At 49.5% G+C, this 23,209-nt stretch overlaps 1 protein-coding gene across 1 annotated transcript; it reads right to left on the bottom strand.

Annotated features, from left to right (window-relative positions):
• Positions 1 to 196: 196 nt before the first annotated feature.
• On the bottom strand, positions 197 to 21,975 carry ACTR1A (actin related protein 1A). The gene is made up of 11 exons (XM_062214544.1): positions 21,847 to 21,975; positions 9,583 to 9,647; positions 8,138 to 8,213; positions 7,220 to 7,345; positions 6,070 to 6,194; positions 4,706 to 4,922; positions 3,594 to 3,686; positions 2,822 to 2,996; positions 2,657 to 2,718; positions 2,036 to 2,076; positions 197 to 1,881 (listed from the first exon to the last, which is right to left on the bottom strand). Exons 1-11 carry the CDS (start codon positions 21,892 to 21,894, stop codon positions 1,779 to 1,781), a joined length of 1,131 nt encoding a protein of 376 aa, XP_062070528.1. The 5' UTR covers positions 21,895 to 21,975; the 3' UTR covers positions 197 to 1,778.
• Between the last annotated feature and the right edge of the window lie 1,234 nt (positions 21,976 to 23,209).

Raw genomic sequence — 23,209 nt, 5'->3', positions numbered from 1 at the left:
GGCCCTGAACCTGCGCTTCTGTGTAAATGCCATTTTCTCTGCATCACCTGTCAAGCTGGCACTCGAGGCTGCAGCCTGCCCGTGCTGCCTGGTGCCACAGTGCCTGCTGCAGGGCCCAGGCGGGGTCACTGCCTCGGATGCAGCGACTGCACTCCTCCCTCTTCCCAGCCAGCACTGGTGCCACGCAGAGGCTCAGTTGATGAGTCTATTGGAACGACTTTATTGAAGTACACTGGGCCCCACCAGGCAACGTGGTTTGTGCGAGGCTGTGCGAGGGACGGGCTTGGGCTAAGGGAAGGGAGGTGAGCTGGGTAAGCGCACTGCAGTCTGCGGTCACCACATCGCTTTCACACACACCTGCTGCTGCAGCCCACATCTGGCAGGGGCCTTTGGTCATAGGACGGCGTGGGGGAGAATACTGCCTGGAAACGAACTGGGGACTCTCGGTGTCACAGGCGAGGGTGCCGGCAAGTACAGGCTAACGTCAGCATTGCATCATCTGCAGACCGCTGCCAGGAGCCAGGCCTGAGCCCGTCAGCTCTCAGCACTCTGGTCCGACCCCTCCCTCCCTAACCGAGCACGTCCAAGTCAAGAATGGCACAGATCAGCCCAGAGGGGGCTTGCCCACCTCCATAACCTTGTCCCCTGCTCAGCCAGGGTGGCAAAAGGCCACTTGATTAATTGCAGCTTTCTCTAGTCCTAAGCAGATGGGATCACGAATCCCCCTCCTTTGCCAGGAGCTTCTGCCAAAGACTGATTCTATCTCTGATTTCAGAAACTCCTCCCAGCAACCAACCTGTTGATTCCAGGGCAGCGAGCAAGTGGGAGAAGGAGAAACACAGAGGCTGATGGGAGTGTCTTGGTCCTGAGGTCTATGGACACTGTCGGTTTGCCGTCACCAGGGAGCGGTGGGGCCCTAGGTACTACGCTAGGCTTAGGTGCTGTAAACATCAGTGTGAGCAGGGTAACTGGTGGGCAGGAGGCAGTGACCCCCCCACCCAAGTCCCCTTACTGAACAAACACTTCAATAAATAAAACTGAAGATGCCATTGAGACAAGGATGGATGAAAAACAAGTAACAGGACCTGGAGCCAACGGGCTCCTTAAACCCTCTGAAGACCCCCTGGATGGGGCCTGTGGCTTGGAGCATTAATTCTGCAACCAATCAGAAGCAGCTCTGCTCCTGCCTCGAATGCCCAATGTGGTCCCAGTTCCCAGGCGGACTAGGTGAGGGCATCGTGCTCTCCCCTGGCGCCAGTGTCTCTGTGACTGCTCCAGGAGTACTTTTCCAGACGTCTGAAACCAAACTGCAACAGAACCAGACAGAACTCAAGCCCAGCCCCACCCTCAGTCACCAGCAGAGGGCACTGATGGCAGAATGATGGACAAGGGGAGGGCCTTAGGGACCCTGGGGGCAGGAGTGAGGTGGAGCCAGGCCAGCAGCAGCAAGGTCTCCCCGGGGTGGTAACCATAGTCCCACAGAGTAGGACGAAGGCTCCACTGAGGAAGGGTGGGGCCTTTGCCAGTGCTCTTCCCTGTCGGGGCCCCTCAGTGGTAAAGCCCAGGCCTCAGACCGTCGCCATCGTGGGTAGTTCATCGTCCTTTCTGGGCCCGGGCAGCCCTGGGCCACACGGCACTCGTGTTGCACACACACTCGTACCCACCCATTCGCGCGCACACACACACACACACACGCAGTTCCTCGCAAACACTCCGACTCAAGAAAGCAAGTTTTAAAGTGGAGTTAACGTCAGAGAGGTGAAGACGCTGTCTCAATATTAGAAGGTCTTCCTGTGGATGGACCGCGCACCGTCTTCCTCATACTCCTTCTTAGAGACCCACATCTTCTTAAAGGTGTCCAGGGAGGCAAGGATAGAGCCCCTGCGGTGGAGGGAATCCAAAGCAACAGTGAGATAGAGGGCCAGCCATCCCCCTGGGGCCACAGCAGCTGAGGCTTTTCTTGAAAGGAATGGGATGCCGGGTAACCTGCACCTTTGCCTGCTGCATCCCGCTGGTTCCCAAAAGGGCTACTCACCCAATCCACGTGGAGTACAGCCTCTCCTGAGGTGCAGATATCTGCAAAGGTAGGGGAAGAGGTGGATGTGAGTCGTCCACCCTGCCCCCGCTTTCCCTCGGAGGCGCACCTCACCACCCAAGGCAGTCCATGCAATAGGCTTCAAGCTCTGTCTGTCCCTGCTGGACCCCGTGGCCTCTGTGGAAGAACTGTGGCTGGCCCGACATTCACCTGGGGAAGCTGGGGCTATGAGGGGGTGAAGACTCCACACAGGAACCACACTCCTTCCTGCAGGGTCCCTTCTGCACTAAGATGCCAGACTGCACCACACGGAAGCCAGAGCGCAGCAGCAATAAAACTGATCCCCTGTCCACTTTACACTGTCCCGAAAAGACTGCACATGGGGTCCTCAGCGCCAGGCCCCACAACATCTGGGTATTAAAATTACCCTCCTTTTGAGTGAAGAGTGGGAATGTTTAAGCCCTCCTCTGGCCAACCTAAGCCTGAGGGTCCAGGTGTAGGCTGGGAACCACCTGCTACTGCCTGTAGAGTGCTGGCTGCCCAACAACTCGGGCAGAACCAGAGGAAGGCCAGAGCACGTGGGGTCCAGGGCTACTCCGCCGGGGCCCGCCATGCTCCTACCCTGATCTTCACATCTTTTGGAGCCAGCTTCTTCACCTCACTCAGTAGTCTGTCACCAAAACCTGAATGGGCAGAAAAGTAGAATCTCAAGTCAATTCTCTGGCTATCTGGGCTCAGCAGGCTCTGGAAGCTTCCAGGGGAAAGGCCCTATGAGCAAAGACCAACCTTTGAACAGGGTGGAGCCCCCCGAGAGGACAATGTTGGAGAACAGCGTGCGCCGCAGGTCCATGTCAGACTTCTGGATGGCAAACACCAGGACCTCGTGGATTCCCTCGCTCTCTTCACCAATCAAGTCTGGCCTGAACAGCAGCTCAGGGGCCCGGAACCGAGAAGGACCAATCTGCAGGGTGGAGGGCCAGCTTCAAAGGGTGGGGTTGGGGCCAAAGTCCCTTTAGGGGTGGGAATCGAAGCAGCGCCTCTGCCCATCTCTCGGTAACCAGGTGGCTCTGAAGGCCTGCCTCATGACACTCCTACACTCACATGTTAGGGGCCCAAGGGACAGAGATAAGGCTCTGGGGAACAAAGAGGGGACGTGCCTATGTTTAATTCTAGCTCTGGCATTTTCTATCTAAGAGATCTTTAACATTAATATGTGGATTCACTCATTTATTTAATCATGGAAACTTCTTGCAATGGGAGATCCAGGGAGCAGCAACTCAGCCTGCACTGTGCCCAGGAGTGGTAAGGATGGCACCAGCCTTCCACTGTATAACCCCAAGACCTAGCGTGATCCTGCTTGAGCCCCCGCCCCCTACATGGGAGGGAGCAAAGGCCCTGCCTTCTGCTCTGCAGGAGCAGGGCTGCTCATGTTGCTCACGTGGCTCTAGGCAGAGGGCAAAGGACTGGTGGACTGGACCATAGCCCCTCCAGGCCTGTTGTCTGGGCCCAGAGTTTTTGTGGACCTGATGGGTTGAAGGGGAGGGCTCCAGCCACCTACCTCAATGGTGCTGCCATCAGGCAGGTAGTACTGAGCCTTCTCTGTCTCCAGTGTCTCATCCTTCTGGGGGTTTATGGACAGGTAGCAAGCCCTCTGCAGAACAAGCATTAATGCCAGCTGGCAGGAACATGTAGCACACACCCACAATCCCGGGGGAGCCACGTGCTGCAGACACTGACCCCCGACAGTGACTGCCCTCAAAGTTGGAAGAGCTGCTACCCAGAAGCAGAAGCAGGGAAGTCTTTGTCAGCCTCCACTGGATGGCATCTAGGCTACGTGTTTGTACTGCTCCACCTTCTGGTGGGCAAGCTTGGATGCTTGGTTGTCTAGACTGTGGGTCTGAGACCACGCAGAATTTTAGCACAGGTCTAGATGACATCTTTCTCCTACCTTTCACACAGTTCTAGGTCCTCCTGACCCAGCGCAGGAGTTTCCCTACAGTGACAGGTGGCATGACAGTTCAATTACTTAAAATGTAGTATGACCTCTTCAAAGATGTAGAAGAACCTATGCAACTTAATTTGGACCTAAAGTATAAAAAACATCATGAGGTGCCAGCATTGTGATGTAGTAGGCTAAACCTCCGCCTGCGGTACCCATATGGGTGCTGGTTCATGTCCTGGCTGCTTCTCTTCCAATCCAGCTCTCTGTTATGGCCTGGGAAAGCAGTGGAGGATGGCCCAAGTGCTTGGGCCCCTGTGCCCATGTGGGAGACCTGGAAAAAGCAGAAGCTCCCGGCTCCTGGCTTTGGATTAGCCAAGCTCCAGCTGTTGCAGCCATTTGCAGAGTGAACCAGCAGATAGAAGACCACTCTCTCTGTCTCTCTCTCTCTAACTTTGCCTCTCTTCTCTCATAAATAAATAAAATCTTGAAAAAGTCATGAGCTCCTCTGTACCCATTATTCAGTTGAGGAAATGGAAGCAGCTCCCATTCCTTCCACAAGATGGCAGTGCTTCGGGAACCTGACTGCATCAGCCAGAGTGGGCTGGGATCACACAGTGGCCGGGAGGCCTGGCTGGGTGGGACCTGAACAGTCCCCGTGGCCAGGAATCGCTCTGCACTGCAGGTCACCATTCCCCATCCCATCCCTAGGCCCATGGGGCAGCACTCACTTCTTTGATGGCCTTTACGATCTCAAACTCGGAGGATGAATGGAAATCGTAGCCCTCCTTACGCAGGTAGAGGCGAAGGAAGCGAGAGACGTCTCGGCCAGCGATGTCGATGCGCATGATAGAGTGGGGCATGGCGAAGCCCTCGTAAATGGGCACAGCGTGAGTGACACCATCCCCAGAGTCCAGCACCACGCCTGTGGTCCTGCCAGTGGCGTAACTGAAGCAAGCATAAAAAGCATCAGTGACCCCTGGCTCCTCACTCTTGGAAGAAACTCACTTCTTTTGGGGCCTTTCTCCAGGGGCCTTCGAATGGACCCAGTACCAGGGAGGCCTCCAGATACCCGCATGAAAGGAGCTGGGCTTCTACAAGCTCCCTTCCGGACTCCCAGAAGAGCAAGCCTTCCCGTGTGGAGATGGCCTGGTCTTCCACTGCTTCTGGGACTCAGCCCCCAGAGCCATTTTAACTCTCCCAAAAGAGGAAAAACCTCAAATGCATACAGGGGCCAGGTGGGAAAAGTAAATGAGTAAAGGAAGATTACTGATTTTCATGTACAAAAACCACTTTTTCTCTACATGGCCTTTTAGGTCCCTCTTTGATTTTCTCACTTTTGGTAAAGATAAGGGTACTGGTGTACAGTTCTGTGATGTATGGAGGGAAACTAGCGTCACACTCGGCCTCAGGGTTGGGAGGACAACAGGCAGTGAGCAGACTGCGGGGGAGGGGAGCGTGCCAGCCCTTTCTAACATGGCGCTGCTATCTGCTCCTGCTGATTTTTGCCCTGTAGGAATGCAGGTGCAGCAGTACCAGTTCCTCTCGCTTTATCAGAGAAGCCACAAGTTTGGATTTTGGCAAGAAACTTCCCAATTTAGAAATGCTGGCTCCCAGTTTTGGAATGGGACCAAGCAGATCCCATGTGTAGGCTGTCAGCGGATGATCTTGCAGTTACCTAAGCCCGCAGCAAGGCGGTGGGGCAGCAGGACTGGAGTGACAGGGCATGAACACAGGGCCCAGGCTGGGGTTTGGGTTCTGACTTTGTCACCAGCCTGGCAGAGCACCGGCATACAGTAGGCACCAAATAAACATTTGAACATATTACAGGGGCCTTCTCAGCAGGCCTGGAGGGGAGCTTCAGGTGCCAACCCCACTGACAGGACTGGGCCACAGTCTCAATACCAGCTATGTCTCCTTTTTGGCTTCAAATGAGAACACTGGTGTTGGTGTCAACGGCCATGTCTCTCCCTTTCCAACAACTTTTCACCCTCCCAGGGCTGCAGAGAGGGCCCAGCCCAAAGGGGAGGCAGCCTCGGTGGTGCCGAAGGACTGTTTTTTTCCCTGCAAGAGGTCAGGCCAGGCTGCTACTCACAGGCTGAGCACAGCTTGCATGGAGATGAAAAGAGCCGGCACGTTGAAGGTCTCGAAGAAAACTTCGGCAGCTCGCTCCCGGTTTTTCCGAGGGTTTAGCGGCGCCTCAGTCAGGAGCACAGGATGCTGCGGAAGGAGCCCAGGACGCAGTTAGGGGGAGGCCAGATTTCCACCCTCACTGGTGCTGGGGAAGAAGCCTCAGCCTTGCTGGTCTGAGAGCAGGGGGACCTCTGTCAGCCTCCCTCCAAAGAGAGGTAAGCGGGGCCTGTCCCTCAGCCCTGCCCAAGTGCCCCTTTAACGTCTCATTCTATCCTTGTCTCTCCACCCCCTTACTCCCTTCCTTGTCCTCCAAGATTCTTCTAGATGCCTTTGTATCTGTTGTGTGAATCCAGTTCTCAAGAAGATTTTGTTACATTCTACAGTCTGGATTATAATAAAATACCTTACGGCTGACTTAATCAAAATAGATTAAATGTCAATACTGGGGGCAGGTGTTTGGTGGAAGACATCACGTGTGACGTCCCCATTCCGTATTAGAGTGTCTGGGCTCTAGTCTTGGCTTCAGTCCTGACTCCACCTTCCCACTAACATGCACCCCGGGAGGCAGCAGGTGATGGCTCAAAAACTTGGGTCCCTGCCACATTTGTGGGAGACCTGATTTGAGTTCTTGGCTTCTAGCTATAGCCTGGCCCAGCCCTAGCAGTTATGGGCATTTGGGGATTGAACCAACAGATGGGAGACTTCTGTCTGTCTCCCCCTCTCTGTCTTTCAAATAAACAATAACTTAAAAATAAACTTCAATGTTGATTATGCTTTAAAAAAAAACTGAAAATATCTCTCCACTGGAAATTGATATACCTCATATATCAATTACACTTCTGAAATGAGGCGCTCAATTCTGAAACATGTGGGTTTGAATCCCAGCTCTGTCACTTTACTCACAAGGTGATCGTAGAAATATATTGCTATGTGGCTTTCCTGAATGTCTGCTCCCTTGTTTGTAAAACGGAGCTAATGTGGAGATTCAGTTAGATCATGTCTGAGAAGCACACGCCAACACCCAGGGCAGCATCACTATCACCCTCATCCTCTCTGGGGGAGGAGGTGTGCTTCCCCTCGCCCAGGGAGTACCCTGCACACAGACCCCTTACCTCCTCTGAGAAAGTCTGCAGCTGGTCCTTAGAGTAGACATATTGCCAGATGCGCTCCATGTCGTTCCAGTCCTTGACAATGCCGTGCTCCATGGGGTAGCGGATTGAGAGCAGCCCTCGGTGCTCCTGGGGACAGTGGGCAGGACTTGCAGCACAGTCACGCTGTGCCTGGGCCCCTGCTCTCCCCGCACCATGCTGCACAGGCTGACTTGCTCATAGAGCAGCCTCAGCTTCTTGAACTCTCCTCGTCCCCTACAGTCTTGACCCCAAGCTAAAGGTGGGCCCCTGCTCTCTGTGTCTCTGGACTCCATGCTGCAAACGGCCCTTGCTGCCAAGCCAAGGAAAGGGTGCCTGCATTTCTGTGGCCTTCAGGCACTCCCAGGGCAAGTGACAGGAGGCACCTTCTTCATTGCCTGGTTCCAGGACACAATCTCCTGGTTCCCATCTCTGGGCCTCAGCACTTGACGCCAAAGTGGGCAACAATGATTTTGTTGTTCTGCTTACTAGACCTGCCTGAGGCTCTGCCAGACCTGTACTAATTAACTCATCCCTAGGGTATGCCAGCCAGCATCTCCCCTCCAAATCACTTTGCCAAAAACACAACACCAACAAAACTAAGCCAGGCAATTTGATGACTGGCAAGGCAGCGCCAGACACATAAGAAAGGCAAGACTCATTTTCTAGACTGGTCTCAAGTGTTCCCTAGATCAGGGTCCCAGATATCCCTTCTCCAAGGCCAAAAGCTGCTCCTGGGAGAAATAATCTGGCTAGATTCAGGATGAGAGGGCCAAAAGGAAGATTTTCAGAGAAAATTGCTCCTTTTGCTCATGCTGTGTCCAGCTCCTGGGACACTCCCCACACGCTGAGTCCTGAAGGTTGCTTGCATGCCTGAGGCTTCTTTGTCAGACTGGGAATTACCTCGGCTTTGGGGCCAATGAAAATGTCGCCTTCCAGGGCTCCTGCCATGACCCGAACGTGCTTGGGTCTGCCCACACTGGAAAAGACAGCAGGGAGGACAGTTAGTTTTCATTTCACGACAGAACGTATGGCACGGACATGCTCATGCTACCGTGATCATCTGTGAGCAGTCACATTAGGCTGGATTTTCCTCTTCACACTTTTCCGTATTTTCACAATTTCTACAATGAACACCTACTGTCTTATCTATACATCATTTCATATTATTTTACATTCTTTTATAGATTTATCCATTATTTGAAAGGTAGAGATACAAAGAGAGAGAAGGAGAAAGATTGATCTTTCATCCTCTGATTTACTCCCCAAATGGCCTCAATGGCCAGAGCTGGGCCAGGCTGAAGCCAGGAGCCAAAAGCCTCCTCCAGGTCTTCCACTTGGGTGTAGGGACCCAAGCACTTGAGCCATCCTCTGCTGCTTTCCCAGGAACACCAGCAGGGAGCTGGGTCAGAAGTGGAGCAGCTGGGACTAGAACTGGCCCATATGAGATGGCAGAAGCTTAACCCTCTATGCAACAGTGCCAGGCCCTGTTTACAAATTATTTACACACTTGCGGCGCCGGCACACCGGGTTCCAGTCCCGGTCGGGGCACCGATCCTGTCCCGGTTGCCCCTCTTCCAGGCCAGCTCTCTGCTGTGGCCAGGGAGTGCAGTGGAGGATGGCCCAAGTCCTTGGGCTCTGCACCCCATGGGAGACCAGGATAAGCACCTGGCTCCTGCCATCGGAACAGCGCGGTGCGCCGGCCGCAGCGCGATACCGCGGCGGCCATTGGAGGGTGAACCAACGGCAAAAGGAAAACCTTTCTCTCTGTCTCTCTCTCACTATCCACTCTGCCTGTCAAAAAAAAAAAAAAAAAAAAAAAAAAAAACAAATTATTTACACAAACGTTAGAGGATTCAATCCCTAAATCCCTGGGATGATCCAGCTTCAGAGAGAGAGAGACCTTCTTTTCCTCCCCGTTTGAGCCTCCTTTCTAGCCTCCATGCCCTTCTCCTGACTGCAGTTTCTCTGCCTCTGAAAACTCATTCTCAAGATGGTAGGTGTGGGTTACTGCTAAACCCACCCCGGATGATAGACTTAAACAGGGGACTCCACCAAGAGGCACTCATCCAAAGCAATGAGTCACCAATGACAAAAGAAAAATATTTGGCACCAGATAAAAATGAGATTTTAAAAAAGAGGCCTCTTCCCCGTGACTCTCATGTTGTCCCATGTGGACAACTGTTTCCTTTGCTCACTCCAAACCCAGCGGCTGCCCCTTGCTTCCTATTGTTTTGAGTACTCAAGGCTGACCTGAATGAGAATTCCTCTTCCTAAAAAGAGAGGCCCAGCCTCATAAAAAAGCTGGCAAACTGCCCCAATTCTGCCTAAGCTATAGGATGACTTACTAGTTTGGAAAGCAGTATTTGGGGATCTGATCACCAGCAAAACCAGCTTTAATCACACCGGATCCCTGGAAAGAGAGGAGAGACAAACCAAAGTAAGTCAGAACTGGCACACACACAAGAGGAGATATACATTATATGGTTCCACTTTTATTTAGAAAAAGAGACCTTATATTTGTATAGAATAGATAAAATTGATGGGCCTAGGAAAAGGAGATTGCATACCAAAGAGAGGAAAGTGGGAGTGGAGATGGCAATGAGGAACATTGTTCACTGTTTATTCAATATATCGTTTTTTCTGTAGTCTTTGTTTTACATCAAACACGTTTTACTTTGAGAATGAAAAATAATACTACAGATAGGTGTTTGGCCTAGCAACTAAGACACCCACATCCCACATCAGAGTGCCTGGGTCTGACTCCCAGCCCTGGCTGCTAAATCCAGCACTGCGCTAACGTGCACCCCGGGAGGCAGTGGTGACGGCTCAGTTGAATTCCTGCCACTCATACGGGAGACCTGATTGCATTCCTGTCTCCTGGCATTGGCCGGCATTGCAGGTATCTGTGGAGGGAAACAAGATGGGAACTCTTTCTCTTTCACTGATAACATGTTTTAAAAAGTCCTAATAATATTAATAAAAGGTAGAAAAACACAGAAAATCTGGGGTGAGAAGAGGAAAGAATGTGAAAGCAACTAAACAACCAAGTTCAGGAATCTGATCTAGGTGGGAAAGCACGTGATTCCTTCTGGTGTACCACTGTGGAATGCTTGTGACCTTCCCTCCCAGCTCAGGCCTGAACCCTGGCTGCCTAGGGGACCTCCGTGACAGATGCCACCTTGCGTAGTCACATTTGCAGCTGACTCCGTTGGAACACAGGCTGCCTGGTTCTTATTGCAGGGGCAGAGCACCATGCTGAGTAGGGGTTTGATTGTTTGGTTCTTTGACTATGTTTTTATTTCTTGGTCTGCTGTTGGTAGAGAGTGGGGAAGACCTAAAGCCTTGTCAGAATAGGAGAGACCACAGTCCTGCTGCTCCAATACCTGGTCTGCAGGGTGTAGTATCCGTAAAAGAATCCAAGCCCTCCCATCTGCATCTCTGGTACCACCCAGGGCCCAGCACTGTAAATATTGACTCTACACACAGACACCAAGGCTTGATACTGCTTGTAGATGGACAGACCCTGTTCTCTTCCTTCTTAACTCTTCAGCCACCACACTGTTACCCCTGCCCATCCACCCAGTCATGGTTGCAGCTGAATGTGTAACTGGGGCAAGCCTTTCCCTGCTGCCTGCTGACCCCATCTCTTGGGGCCCAACCAGGCAGTGCACACACCTGCAGGTACTAAGTAGCCAAGATAAGCTTTGCCCCAAAGGCTTCCCAGCAACACCTTTGGTTCCCTCCCTGACTCTGACTCCTGTCTTCCTACAGGGGAAGGGGGAGTCAGATTGGTTGTCCTGATGCCTGGCTCTGGCAAGACAGAGTTGGGGACGGCATGGGTGGAAGTGAGAACTGAATATGGACAGGGAAAGTGCTATGGGGGGAGAGCAGCCAGTTCCCTAAGGGAGCAGGAACCTCTGCCAACAGAAGAGAAAGAAAACATGAGACAATGTGCAAACTCATCGGCCTGGGCAGCACAGCAAGGAGCCTGGAAAAGGTGCAGCTGTAAACTGAGCTGAGGGAGGGGAAATATTCCACTGCAAACGCAAGGACTCTGAGACAGCATGGATGGAAGAGAACAGCGTGGCGTAAGAGAACTGGAACTTCTTAGCTCCAGCGCCGCAGGACTGCTCGCCGCCTTCACCTGGGTGTGGTGATGCTGGCAGACTAATTGTATCTCTCAGCAGAGCGTGAAAACTAGAGCGGTAAAGATGAGACCTGTTCTTTCGACTCTGGATTTTTTTTTTTTTTTAAATAAATTAATTGGGCTGGCGCCGTTGCTCACTTGGTTAATCCTCCACCTGTGGCGCCAGCATCCCATATGGGCGCCAGGTACTAGTCTCGGCTGCTCCTCTTCCAGTCCAGCTCTCTCCTGTGGCCCGGGAAGGCAGTGGAGGATGGCCCAGGTGCTTGGGCCCCTGCACCCACATGGGAGACCAGGAGGAAGCATCTGGCTCCTGGCTTCAGATCGGCGTAGTTCCTACTATAGCGGCCATTTTGGGGGTGAACCAACGGAAGGAAGCTCTTTCTCTCTCTCTCTCTCAGTCTAACTCTGTCAAATAAATTTTAAAAAATTAATTTATTTGGCCGGCGCCGTGGCTCAGTAGGCTAATCCTCCGCCTTGCGGCGCCGGCACACCGGGTTCTAGTCCCGGTCGGGGCACCGATCCTGTCCCGGTTGCCCCTCTTCCAGGCCAGCTCTCTGCTGTGGCCAGGGAGTGCAGTGGAGGATGGCCCAAGTCCTTGGGCCCTGCACCCCATGGGAGACCAGGATAAGCACCTGGCTCCTGCCATCGGAACAGCGCGGTGCGCCGGCCATTGGAGGGTGAACCAACGGCAAAAAGGAAGACCTTTCTCTCTTTCTCCCTCTACTGTCCACTCTGCCTGTCAAAAAAAAAAAATTAAAAAAAAATTTAATTTATTTGAAAGAGTTACACAGAGAGAGGAGAGGCAGAGAGAGAGAGGTCTTCCATCTGCTGGTTCACTCCCCAGATGGCCGCAATGGCTGGAGCTGCGACAATCTGAAGCCAGGAGCCAGGAGCTTCTTTCGGGTCTCCCACGCAAGTGCAGGGGCCCAAGGACTTGGGCTATCTTCTACGCCTTTCCCAGGCCATAGTAGAGAGTGGGATTGGAAGTGGAGCAGCCAGGACTTGAACCGGTGCCCATATGGGGTGCCAGCTATGCCACAGTGCCGGCCCTGACCCTGGGTATTTTTAAGACAAGGGTTTTCCTGGATATTTGATACTCTTAAATTTTTTTTTTTTTTTCAAAATTTATTTGAGAAGCAGATAGAACTCTCTTCATTGGTTCACTCCTCAAATGCTTGCACTAGTTATAACTGGGCCAGCTGAAGCTGGGAGCCAGGACCTCAATCCAGTTTTCACATGAGGGTGTCAGGAACCCAATCCTTGAACCATCACTGCTGCCTCTCAGGTCTGCGTTAGCAGGAAGCTGTTGTCAGGAGCTGAGACTTGGATGTGGGATGTGGGAGGCTGATGTGTTTACCTGCTAGGTCACACACCCACCTCTTTTAAGTTTACAGCAAAAGGGTTAGATTCTAAGTCACAAGGCAAGTGAAGATACCAGATCCATCTTTTCCTCTCTGTCCTTCCCAGCAAAAATAGAACAGGCTCAATTCAGATATCACCAAGCATGACTGCTTTCCTCCTGAAAAACTGACCCCAGCTAGAATTATCCTATTCCATTATCTCAAAGCAAATCACCATTACCTGTACTAAGAGGCAGCATGCTGGCCGGCGCCGCGGCTCACTTGGCTAATCCTCCGCCTGCGGCGCCAGCACACTGGGTTCTAGTCCTGGTTGGGGCGCCAGATTCTGTCCCGATTGCTCCTCTTCCAGTCCAGCTCTCTGCTGTGGCCCGGGAAGGCAGTGGAGGATGGCCCAAGTGCTTGGGCCCCTACACCCACATGGGAGACTAGGAGAAACACCTGGCTCCTGGCTTCAGATCGGCGCAGTGCCGGCTGTAGTGGCCACTTGGGGAGTGAACCAACGGAAAGGAAGACCTTTCTCTCTGTCTCTCTCTCACTGTCTAACTCTGCCTGTCAAAAAAAAAAAAAAAAAAAAAAAAGGCAGCATGCTTTTCTTTCTGCTTTCTATTAAAATTTACGGTTTCAACTTCTGTCTCTTTTCAGTCCAAGTTCCTTGAAGTCAGAAAATTTATATATCAGCAGTATCTGGTATTTGCTGGGTACTCCACAGATGCTGGCTAACTAAAATTAAAATCAAGTGTATATAATTGGCAGATGAAACCTAAACTATGGAACCTGAATGGGCAGTGGGAATACCAGAGGCCCCAGGCGGAGGCGTGCAGGAGAGTCCGAGGCATTGTTGGGAATAACACACGAGGAGGAACCAGATCTGGCTTGTCCCTGCAACCCCAGGCAGGCCAGCCAGGCCAGGAGCTGGCTGAAGAATCAGTGGGGAAAGGGAGGCAGCTGAGCCGCTTCTGTTCTGTCCAAGCCACATCACAAGAACACAGACAGGGGTCTTGTCCATTTTATAACAACATCTACAGCTAGGAGCTGTGAACCTGGGAAATGAGCTACTACTGTCTATTATTCACCCTGGCAAAGTCAAGTGAACAAATGCTCTGTAGAGGCTCCTTGAAAAAGTGGTATCATCAAATTATTTGATTTATGAGGTCTCAAATCAGCTGCCAGCCACCACTGACCGTTCTGTGAAAACTGGCAAAAATAAAAATAAAAATAAAAATAAAAAATAGCAACTCCCTCGGCAAGGCTCTCCCAATACCTACTGGCTATAGGCCTGTGGTTTAGGCAAACATTATCTTAAGCACTTCTGACTATTCTTGACAAGCTGAGAAGGAGGCTGGTTGTCTTCCATTTTACAAGTCAAGTCACAGATTACTAACTGGCAGCCCATTTTGGCCCAAAGACATTTTGTTTGGCCTAAAACATACTTTTTAAAAAACAACTTTATTGAGTTAAAATTCACATACCATACAATGTACCCATTTAAGGTACGTAATTCAATGGTTTTTAGTCTGTCCACAGAGTTGTTTAATCAGCACCACAATCGAATCTGAGAATTTTTCATTACTCCAAAAGAAACCTTGTACCCATTAGTAGTTATTGCTCATCCCCCCGCCTCTGGGCTTGTCCCCCGAAACAATCACAAATCTGTCTTTGGAGACCACAAAGGACTTTTACGTTAACTGCCAACAATTAAAAATTGGAGGTTTCCCATGAAATTAAATATTTGATTTATCTTAAAAAAAAAAATCAGAGAATCTGGCAAGCCAGAGCCTGCACTCCTGCAGGAAGACAACTGTGGGACTGGCACCGTGGCGTAGTGGGTAAAGCCCGCCTGCGGTGCCAACATTCCATATGGGTGCTGGTTCAAGTCCCGGCTGATCCATTTCTGATCCAGCTCTCTGCTATGGCCTGGGAAAGCAGTAGAAGATGGGCCTTGGGCTCCTGCACACATGTGGGAAACCCAGAAGAAGCTTCTGGCTCCTGGCTTCAGATCGACACAGCTCTAGCCATTGTGGCCATTTGGGGAGTGAACTAGTGGATGGAAGACTCTCTCTCTCTCTCTTTGTAAATCTGCCTTTCAAATAAATAAATAAATCTTAAAAAAAAAAAAAAAGACAACTGCACGGAAATGAGAAATTGTTGCCTTTTGTCAGGCACGCTCAGTGCAGTCACCTTCCAGTCATCCCACCCTGAAAGAAGTGGCTTTCAGGCTATCCTGTCCCTCTTCTTTTTAGTGTATTTTCATCCCTGCATGGCCTTTGAAGGAATGGAGTTTGAGCTCTCTAGCCTAGGCATTCCCACCCAGCAACTGGCTAATGATGTTTCTCTATCCACAGGATATCTGGCTTCTTTCTTACCCTCTGAGCAGTCAACTCAGCATGGAGCATATCTTTGGACTGCAAAACACACATAATGGAAAACAGGATAACTTTATCAGGCATCTACTTTTCAACTTTTGCATCAAACGAAGAATGGGTAATTGCTTAAGCTGTACAACTGAAAAACCAGTTAATGCAATATGAACACTGACTAGAAATTTGATATTAAGAAACTTGATATTTATTAGGTGTGATAATGGTAGATTGATTAGGTTTTTATTTTAAGTTTTTTTTATTATTTATTTGAAAGGCAAAGACAGAGATCCATAGGTGGGGGTTTATTCCTCAAATGCCCACAATAGCCAGGGCTGGGCCAGGCAGAAGCCAGGAGCCAGGAGCTCAGAATGCATCTCCCACATGAGTGGCAGGGACCCAAGTACTTGAGTCATCACCTGATGCCTACCAGGGTTTGCTCTAGCAGGAAGCAGGTATCAGGAAGGGAGTTGAGACACTCTGATATGCAATGCAGTATCCTTGCTGCACCAACTGCCTGCCTTGGATTATGATTTTAGAAGAGTGTAGGAGATAGAGAAGTAGGCAAGAATGTAATGGAAAGGACTGGCCAAGTGCTGATAACTGTTACAGCTAGGTGATGGAATATGTGGATGCTCATTATGTTAGTCCCTCTCCTTCTGTATGTTGGAAATTTGTTATAATAAAAACAGCTGTTGGGATGGGCAGTGTGGTACAGCAGTTAAGCCACTGCTTGAGAGGGTTTGGTTTGAGTCCTGGCTACTCCATGCTTCCAATCCAGCTTCCTGTTAATGCACTTGGGAGGCAGCAGATGAGGGCCCATGTGGGAGACCTGGGTGGAGTTCCTGGCTCCTGGCTTCAGTCTGACCTGGCCCCAGCTGTTGTGGGCATTTGGAGAATGAACCAGTAACATAGAATCTCTCTCCCTCTTGCCCTCTCTCCTCTTCCCTTCTTCATTCCTTACTCTTTTCTCCCTTCCCCTCCCTGTCACTCTGCCTTTCAAATAAATAAATACATCTTAACTATATATATGCATATATATATATATATATATATAAAACAGCTGTCAAGGAAGATGATAGCACTTAAATAAAATTTCAAAACACAAACATTATACACAGAAAATTTAAAATACTTTTTTTAAAAAAGGATTTATTTATTTATTTGAAAGGCAGAGTTATAGAGGGGCAGAGGCAGAGAGAGAAAGAGGTCTTCCATCTGCTGGTTCACTCCCCAGTTGACCACAATGGCCAGAGCTGAGCCTATTTGAAGCCAGGAGCCAGGAGTTTCTTCTTGGTTTCCCATGCAGGTGCAGGGGCCCAAGAACTTGGCCCATCTTCTACTGCTCTCCCAGGCCATAGCAGAGAGCTGAATTGGAAGTGGAGCAGCGGGGACTCGAACTGGCAACCATCTGGGATGCTGGCGCTGCAGGCAGCAGCTTTACCTGCTATGCCACAGTCCCAGTACATCTTTTCATAAAATCACAGATGGAATGGAGCATAGCAGTTCTATAACGAAGGCTGCTTCTTGAACAGGAGGATGGGGTTGTGGAGGAGTACAGCAAGTTTCAATGTTACCTGTAATGTTTTATTTCCTAAAAAAAATCTGAAGCAAGTATGGTAAAATATTAACATGGTTAGATGTTAATATGTAAGACTTGTTACATGAGTATTATGTACTTCTCTGGATGTTTGTTTAAAGTATCTTTTTTTTTTTTTTTTTGAAAAGGGGGCTAAAGCATAACAACATCTCTTATACCAAAAAACAGCAAACAAACAAAAAAAAGACCAGTGAAACTCTTGGCTTACTGATGAAATTCTGATGCTCTGATACTGTTCCTGCATACAAGTCCACACAGTCACAAAGACAGTGTTAATACTGACAAGAAGGATGATCAATTACAGGACAAAACAAAAACTTTAAGATTCTAGCAAAACTTTGAGCTTCAGAATAAACATTTATTCTGAACAAAGTGTTGTAGTCCTCGAAATGTGGTCAGTGAGTTTCCTCGTCTTGTATTATTGACTGTGATGCGACTTTGAGAAGGAATTACTTATATTTAGTTTATTTTTTTCATTATCTAGAGAATACTTTATTAATCCTATAATCAAACCCATATAGATAGGACCTTACATATTTAATACAGTGCACTACCCCTGTACAAATGGAAAAAAATTAAGTTTAATGTTTCTAGACCGTATGGATGTTAATTTCTGTACAGTGCCAGCTCAACACGGTAAACTTGGGATACTTGGGATAATTCAATTATATATGTATATATATTTTTTGTTTAAGAAATACCAATTGCTTTATTGTTATCATTAATGTGTGTGTGTGTGTGCACGCGCGTGCATGCGCTCACCCCCCTCCATTTGCCTCACCAAATTCTAATGAATAGGTTTGGTGCCAGAGTATGATGAAAGGAGTGGTCACTGGGGGCCTATGTTGTGGCATGGCAGGTAAGGATACCATACTTCCAATACAGCTCCCTGCTAATGGCTGGGAAAAGCAGTGGAAGACGGCCCAAGTGCTTGGGCCCCTGCACCCACCAGGGAGACCTGGATTAAGCTTCTGGCTCCTGGCTTGGGCCTGGCCCAGCCCTGGGTGTTGCAGCCATTTAGGGAGTGAACCAGAGAATGGAAGATCTGTGTGTGTGTGTGTGGTGTGTGTGTGTCTTTCTTTCCCTCTCTCTCTGTAACTCATTTGCAAATAAACAAATAAGTCTTAAAAAAAAAAAAAAAAAAGGAGTGGTCGCAAGTGTATAAAGACCGGTAAAGGCTGTGAACTCTTCCCAGCTTTCTTTGTCCTTCTTTATTTTACTTTCTTTCTGATTTATTTATTTATTTATTTTTATTTAAAATGCAGAATTACAGAGAGGCAGAGGCAGAGAAAGAGGTCTTCCATTCTCTGGTTCACCCTGCAAATGGCCACAATGGCCAGAGCTGGGCCAATATGAAGCCAGGAGCCAGGAGCTTCCTCTGGGTTTCCCACGTGGGTGTGGGGCCCAAGGATTTGGGCCATCTTCTGCTGCTTTCCCAGGCCATAGCAGAGAGCTGGATCGGAAGTGGAGCAGCCGGGACTCAAATTGGCACCCATTTGGGATGCCGGTGCTTCAGGCTAGGGCGTTAACCAGAGTGCCGGCCCCCTCCTTTCTTCTAATTACCCTTTCCTTAGCCCAGAAATAAAACTGTAGCAAGATGTTAAACTATGGAGCTGTTACATCAAGTGATTTTTTCCCCATCCACATTTCATCTTAAAAGCTTCTAAATGTCAAATGGCAAGAACCACATGGGACTCCAAATCTGAAAATGAGGTAGGTATTCAGCAAATCCTAAGAGGAAAACGACTTAAAGTTCTCCTACTTCATCTTTTGGCAAAGTTATCACGTAACAAAGGAAATGTTTCCCCAATTTAAAAATTTTTTAAATGAAAATACTGCTTTGATGTATTTCAAATACACAGTTGTCCCTTGGTATCCATAGGGGACTAGTTCTAATATACCCCTGCCCTGTGCCCCACGAAAGGGATACCCAAACCCTTAATGCTCAAGGCATAGTATTGAGTATATAACCTACATACAATACTCCTGTATACCTTAGTCTTTATTTATTTATTGTCTTTTCTTATTTGGAAGGCCAAGAGAGATAGAGAGACAGAGAGAGATTTTCCATCTACTGGATCACTCCCTAGTTGTCAAACAGCCAGGGCTGGGCCAGACCAAAGCCAAGAGCCTGGAACTTCATCTGGGTCTCCCATTTGGGTGGACTCAAGTACTTCAGCCATTAACAGCTGCCTCCCACAGCGTATAACAGCAAGCAGTTGGATGGGAAGTGGAATAGCTGGGACTTGAACCAGACCCCTGAAATGGGATGTGAGCACCCCAGGTGGTAACACAACAATTGTGCCAATGCTTCCCCTACCATTGACTTTAAATCATCTTAGATTACTTATGATACTCAATGCCATATAAATAGTTGTTATGCTGTATTGTTTAGAGAACAATGACCAGAAGAAAAATGTACATATATTCAGTTTAGATGCAATTTTCCCCCCAATATTTTCCATCTAAGGTTGGTTGAATCCATGAATATGGGACCTGCAGATGAGGTGAGCTGATTATTATACCAGAAAAGAGAAAGGAGAAACTAAGAAGCATTAGCTTAAGCAATGTTCAAGACAACAGCTGGAGATGGAGCTTTTGTCCAACAATTCAAAAAGCAAAGAACTGGTGGGATGGACAGGCAGCTCCTTCTGCACTGCTGAGGAAAATGGGAAACTGATCACGTCTACATAATTTTTCTTTTCACAAACAGAAAAAGGCAGAGAAAGCACACAGAGATAGAGCACTATTCTCTGAAAATCAGCACCAAGGAGTCCTATTTCATCCTCTTTGATAACCAACTAAGGAAAGCGCATCCTTTCTTAGGAACATTTTTGTTCCTGTAGTAGAGACATTTAGTCACTCTCCCACTAATCCATTGACAAAGGATTTACTGGGTCCAAGTGGTGTCAGGCTCTATGTATTATATTTGGAGGGAAGTGGGTAAAAGAGAGGGTATCATAAAAAAAGGAATACTATCTTTGCACAAAAATTTAAATCTAGTGAAGGAGAAAAAAAAAAATGCTTTCAACAATGAGTTGTCTAGGGGTTGGGCATTTGTTGCAGGGATAAAGGTGCTGCTTGGGATGCCTGCATCCCTTACTGGGGTACCTGGGTTTGAGTCCTGGCTCCTCCAGTTCCTATCTAGTTTCCTGCTAGTGCACACCCCAAGAGGCAGCTCGTGGTGGCTCATGACCTTGGAGGCAGGAGACCAAGATTGATTTCTGGGCTCCTGGTTTCAGCCTGGTCCATCTCTGGCCATTGCAGGCATTTGGAGGGTAACCAGCAGATGGAAGATCTCTTTTTGCATCTCTCTCTCTCTCTCTGTCTCCCTTCCTTTCAAATAAATAATAATAAATATATATTTCTTAAAAAATTAGTTGTCGGGGATTGGTGCTATGGCATAGTAGGTTAAGCATCCGCCTGCGGTGCTGGCATCCCAGTTAGCTGCTCCACTTCTGATCCAGCTCCCTGCTAATGGCCTGCGAAAGATTCTGATCCAGCTCCCTGCTAATGGCCTGGGAAAGTAGTGGAAGATGGCCCAAGTCCTTGGGCCACTGCATTCATGTGGGAGACCCAGGAGAACCTCCTGGCTTCGGATCGGCCCAGCTCTGGCAGTTGCAGCCATTTAGGGAGTGAACCAGCAGATGGAAGATCTCTCTCTCTCTGTCTCTCCCTCTCTCCACTTCTTAAATAAATAAGTACATCTTTAAAAAAAATTTTAAAGCGCAATCTTTTCAATGCAGAAGCTATGCCCCCTGAGAGAAATAAGAAAACAACACCAAAAAAATCCACCTTTTATGGGAAAGATGAGGAACATGGAACCGGATCTCAGTCTTGGCTCCTCATGTCCTAAATAATCTTTCAAAGTCCCACTTTCCCGGATAAACTATCTACCTGCATAAACTATAAAGGAGATGATGCGCATGAAAGAGCCTTGTAACACGCCCAAAGTCCCAAGGACTGGCTCCACAAAGTGAATCTGACAGCTTAGGACAGAGGTAGTTCTGCCTCGGCGGAGGGACCTAGAAGGGGCACAAAAAGGTATCAACTAATCTGGGCGGGACCAAATCTTTGAAGGCAGGCAGAACTGCAGTTTGTCTTACAATTGTCCCTTTCCTCCCAAAAATGGGCGCAGTGTTTAGATTTCCTTCCACTTGTCACTGAGGATGCATTTGCGTGGGGATGCCAGCAAAAGGAAAGACAGCATCGGATTTAGGGCGCCTCCGCCATGTGACCTTGGGCTCACTTTACCCCTCGCGCTTCAGCTTTCTCTTCAGGAAGACCGAGAACAAATTCCTTCTTAACCGTCCATCCAGTTTTTGTGAGGCTCCAACTCCACCATGTGTAAAAGCGCCCCGGAAGCGCCAAGCGTCTGGCAAATGTTTAGTCATGTTCCCCAGCTAGGCGTTCGGAACAGGAGGGCGCCTCCCTGCTTGCTTTGTCACTCTCCTTTCTTCTCGATCGCTGTTCCCTTTACAACTCACAATCACAGAGGGAACTGAAATCCGAGAGCCGATTCGGGCACCAGATTCTCGGACCGCACCCAGGTAACAGACCACCGGGCGGTCCCACCGGCTGGCACCTGAGGAAACTTAGCCCTTCTCCAGCCACAGGAGGACCCTCACTTCCAGGCCCCGCCACCCGAGTCCCGGAAGCCAATCCCCTCAGCCCTCGTGCACCGCCCCGCCCCTTCCACAGGGGAAACACTATGGCGGACTGGAAGAACGGCAGGTGCGCGAGCCAATAACCGCAGAGCGCTGCCCTCATCCGGCAAGGCCCAGAGGCGGGATTATCGGGAAAAGATGGACAGCCATAGTACCCAGTAGGATAATCGGACACTGGAGAGAGGGCGGGCACCAGGCTCTCAGAGTGCTAAGGCCCCCTCGAACCAAGGGCCCAAGGACTCGGCTCGCACTACAGCTCTTCCTTTATCCGCCCCAAAGTTCTCCATCCTATGGTTGCTGGCCAGGCTCCCTGCCTGCAGACTATGGTGGGAGGGAGGACGGAGGTGGCGGCAGCTGAACCCGCCTGACAGGCCGGGCCAGTGACAAAGAGCCGGCGACCCAGGCTGAAAACCGGAAAGCCATTCTTTCAGGGAGGAGAGCACGAGTCTCTTTATAAATAGGAAAGAGGCAACTCACATTGTCGATCACAACGGGCTGATTGGCGATCACATCGTAGGACTCCATGGCAGAGGAATCTCTCCTTCCGAGGAAGGAACTGCCAGCCGGGTCCGCTGCTAACGCCACTGACACGCATGCGCAGTCTGGCCGCCGGCGCTGGGCGGCCAGGGAGCGGCTCGACCGTGCCTCAGAAAGACTACAATCCCCAGCATGCCTTTCACCCGTGACAGCACGCCTGCTCTGGAGCCCCGCTTGGTGTCAGCGACTGGACGTCGCATTTCCGACGCACAGTACCCTGGGGTTTGTAGTCTTCTTGGCTTATCTAGAGAGGGTCACAGGTTGATGATTATGTTGCATGCCTGGATCTGTAGTCCTTTTGAAGGGGCTCGCAATGCACGCTGAAGTATATAGTCTTCTTTGGTTACTTGTCTGTACTGAGTTCGGATTGGTCTGTAATTCGTGGATGTTTGGATTTGACAGATCAGACCTACCACTCCCACCTTCCCTTCTCTTGGACAATATAAGATTCCTATGCTTTTATTTGGGTCTATAATACATTAATAGACACCTCCTAGCACCTCTACCTCACACTCTTAACAGAAAGGAAATTTTGACACACACACACGTGCAAGGGGAGGATATATTCTTCTTCTTCTTCTTCTTTTTTTTTTTTTAATGTATTTGAGAGGGAGAGTTACAGAGAGACAAAGAGAAAGATCTTCCACTCACTGGTTCACTCCCCAAATGCCTACAGTGGCCAGGGCTGGGCCGACCCGAAGCCAGGAGCCAGGAGCTTCCCCTGAGCCTCCCTCGCAGATGCAGGGGCCCAGACACTTGGGTCATTTTCCACGGCTTTCCCAGGCCCTTATCAGGGAGCTGGATGAGAAGTGAAGCACCCGGGATACGAACTGGCGCCCATATGACAGGCCGGCGCCTCAGGCGGAGGCTTAACCTATATGGAAGCCGGCGCCAGGATGTATTCTTAAGCATGAGAATTTAGATTGTATAAATTTAGGTCTGGGGGGAAAAGCTGTACATTGTTGTAAATTTTTTTAATGGGCTATCATTGTCTGAAGATTTGGAACTACTAGTTTAGGTGATCTTTTTTTTTTTTAAGATTTATTTATTTATTTGAAAGGCAGAGTTACACAGAGAAGGAGAGGCAGAGAGAAAGAGAGGCAGAGAGAGAGAGAGAGAGAGAGAGAGAGAGAGAGAGGTCTCCCATCCACTGGTTCACTCCCCAGATGGCCGTAACAGCCAGAGCTGGGCTGATCTGAAACCAGGAGCCAGGTTCTTCTTCCAGGTCTCCCACGCGGGCGCAGGGGCCCAAGGACTTGGGCCATCTTCCACTGCTTTCCCAGGCCACAGCAGAGAAGCTGGA

The sequence above is a fragment of the Lepus europaeus genome, chromosome 17 (assembly GCF_033115175.1).
Source record: "Lepus europaeus isolate LE1 chromosome 17, mLepTim1.pri, whole genome shotgun sequence".
Taxonomy (NCBI): domain Eukaryota; kingdom Metazoa; phylum Chordata; class Mammalia; order Lagomorpha; family Leporidae; genus Lepus; species Lepus europaeus.
This window is presented reverse-complemented; position numbering and strand designations above follow the sequence as displayed.

What these genes read in the sequence shown, in the direction of transcription:
- ACTR1A (XM_062214544.1), bottom strand. Translation starts at nt 21,894, where the DNA reads ATGGAGTCCTACGATGTGATCGCCAATCAGCCCGTTGTGATCGACAAT. An exon ending in AGCCCGTTGTGATCGACAAT is followed by an intron (nt 9,648 to 21,846) that starts GTGAGTTGCCTC and finishes CTCTCTTTCCAG; the next exon opens with GGATCCGGTGTGATTAAAGC. An exon ending in CAAAAGATGTGAAGATCAGG is followed by an intron (nt 2,077 to 2,656) that starts GTAGGAGCATGG and finishes CTACCTTTGCAG; the next exon opens with ATATCTGCACCTCAGGAGAG.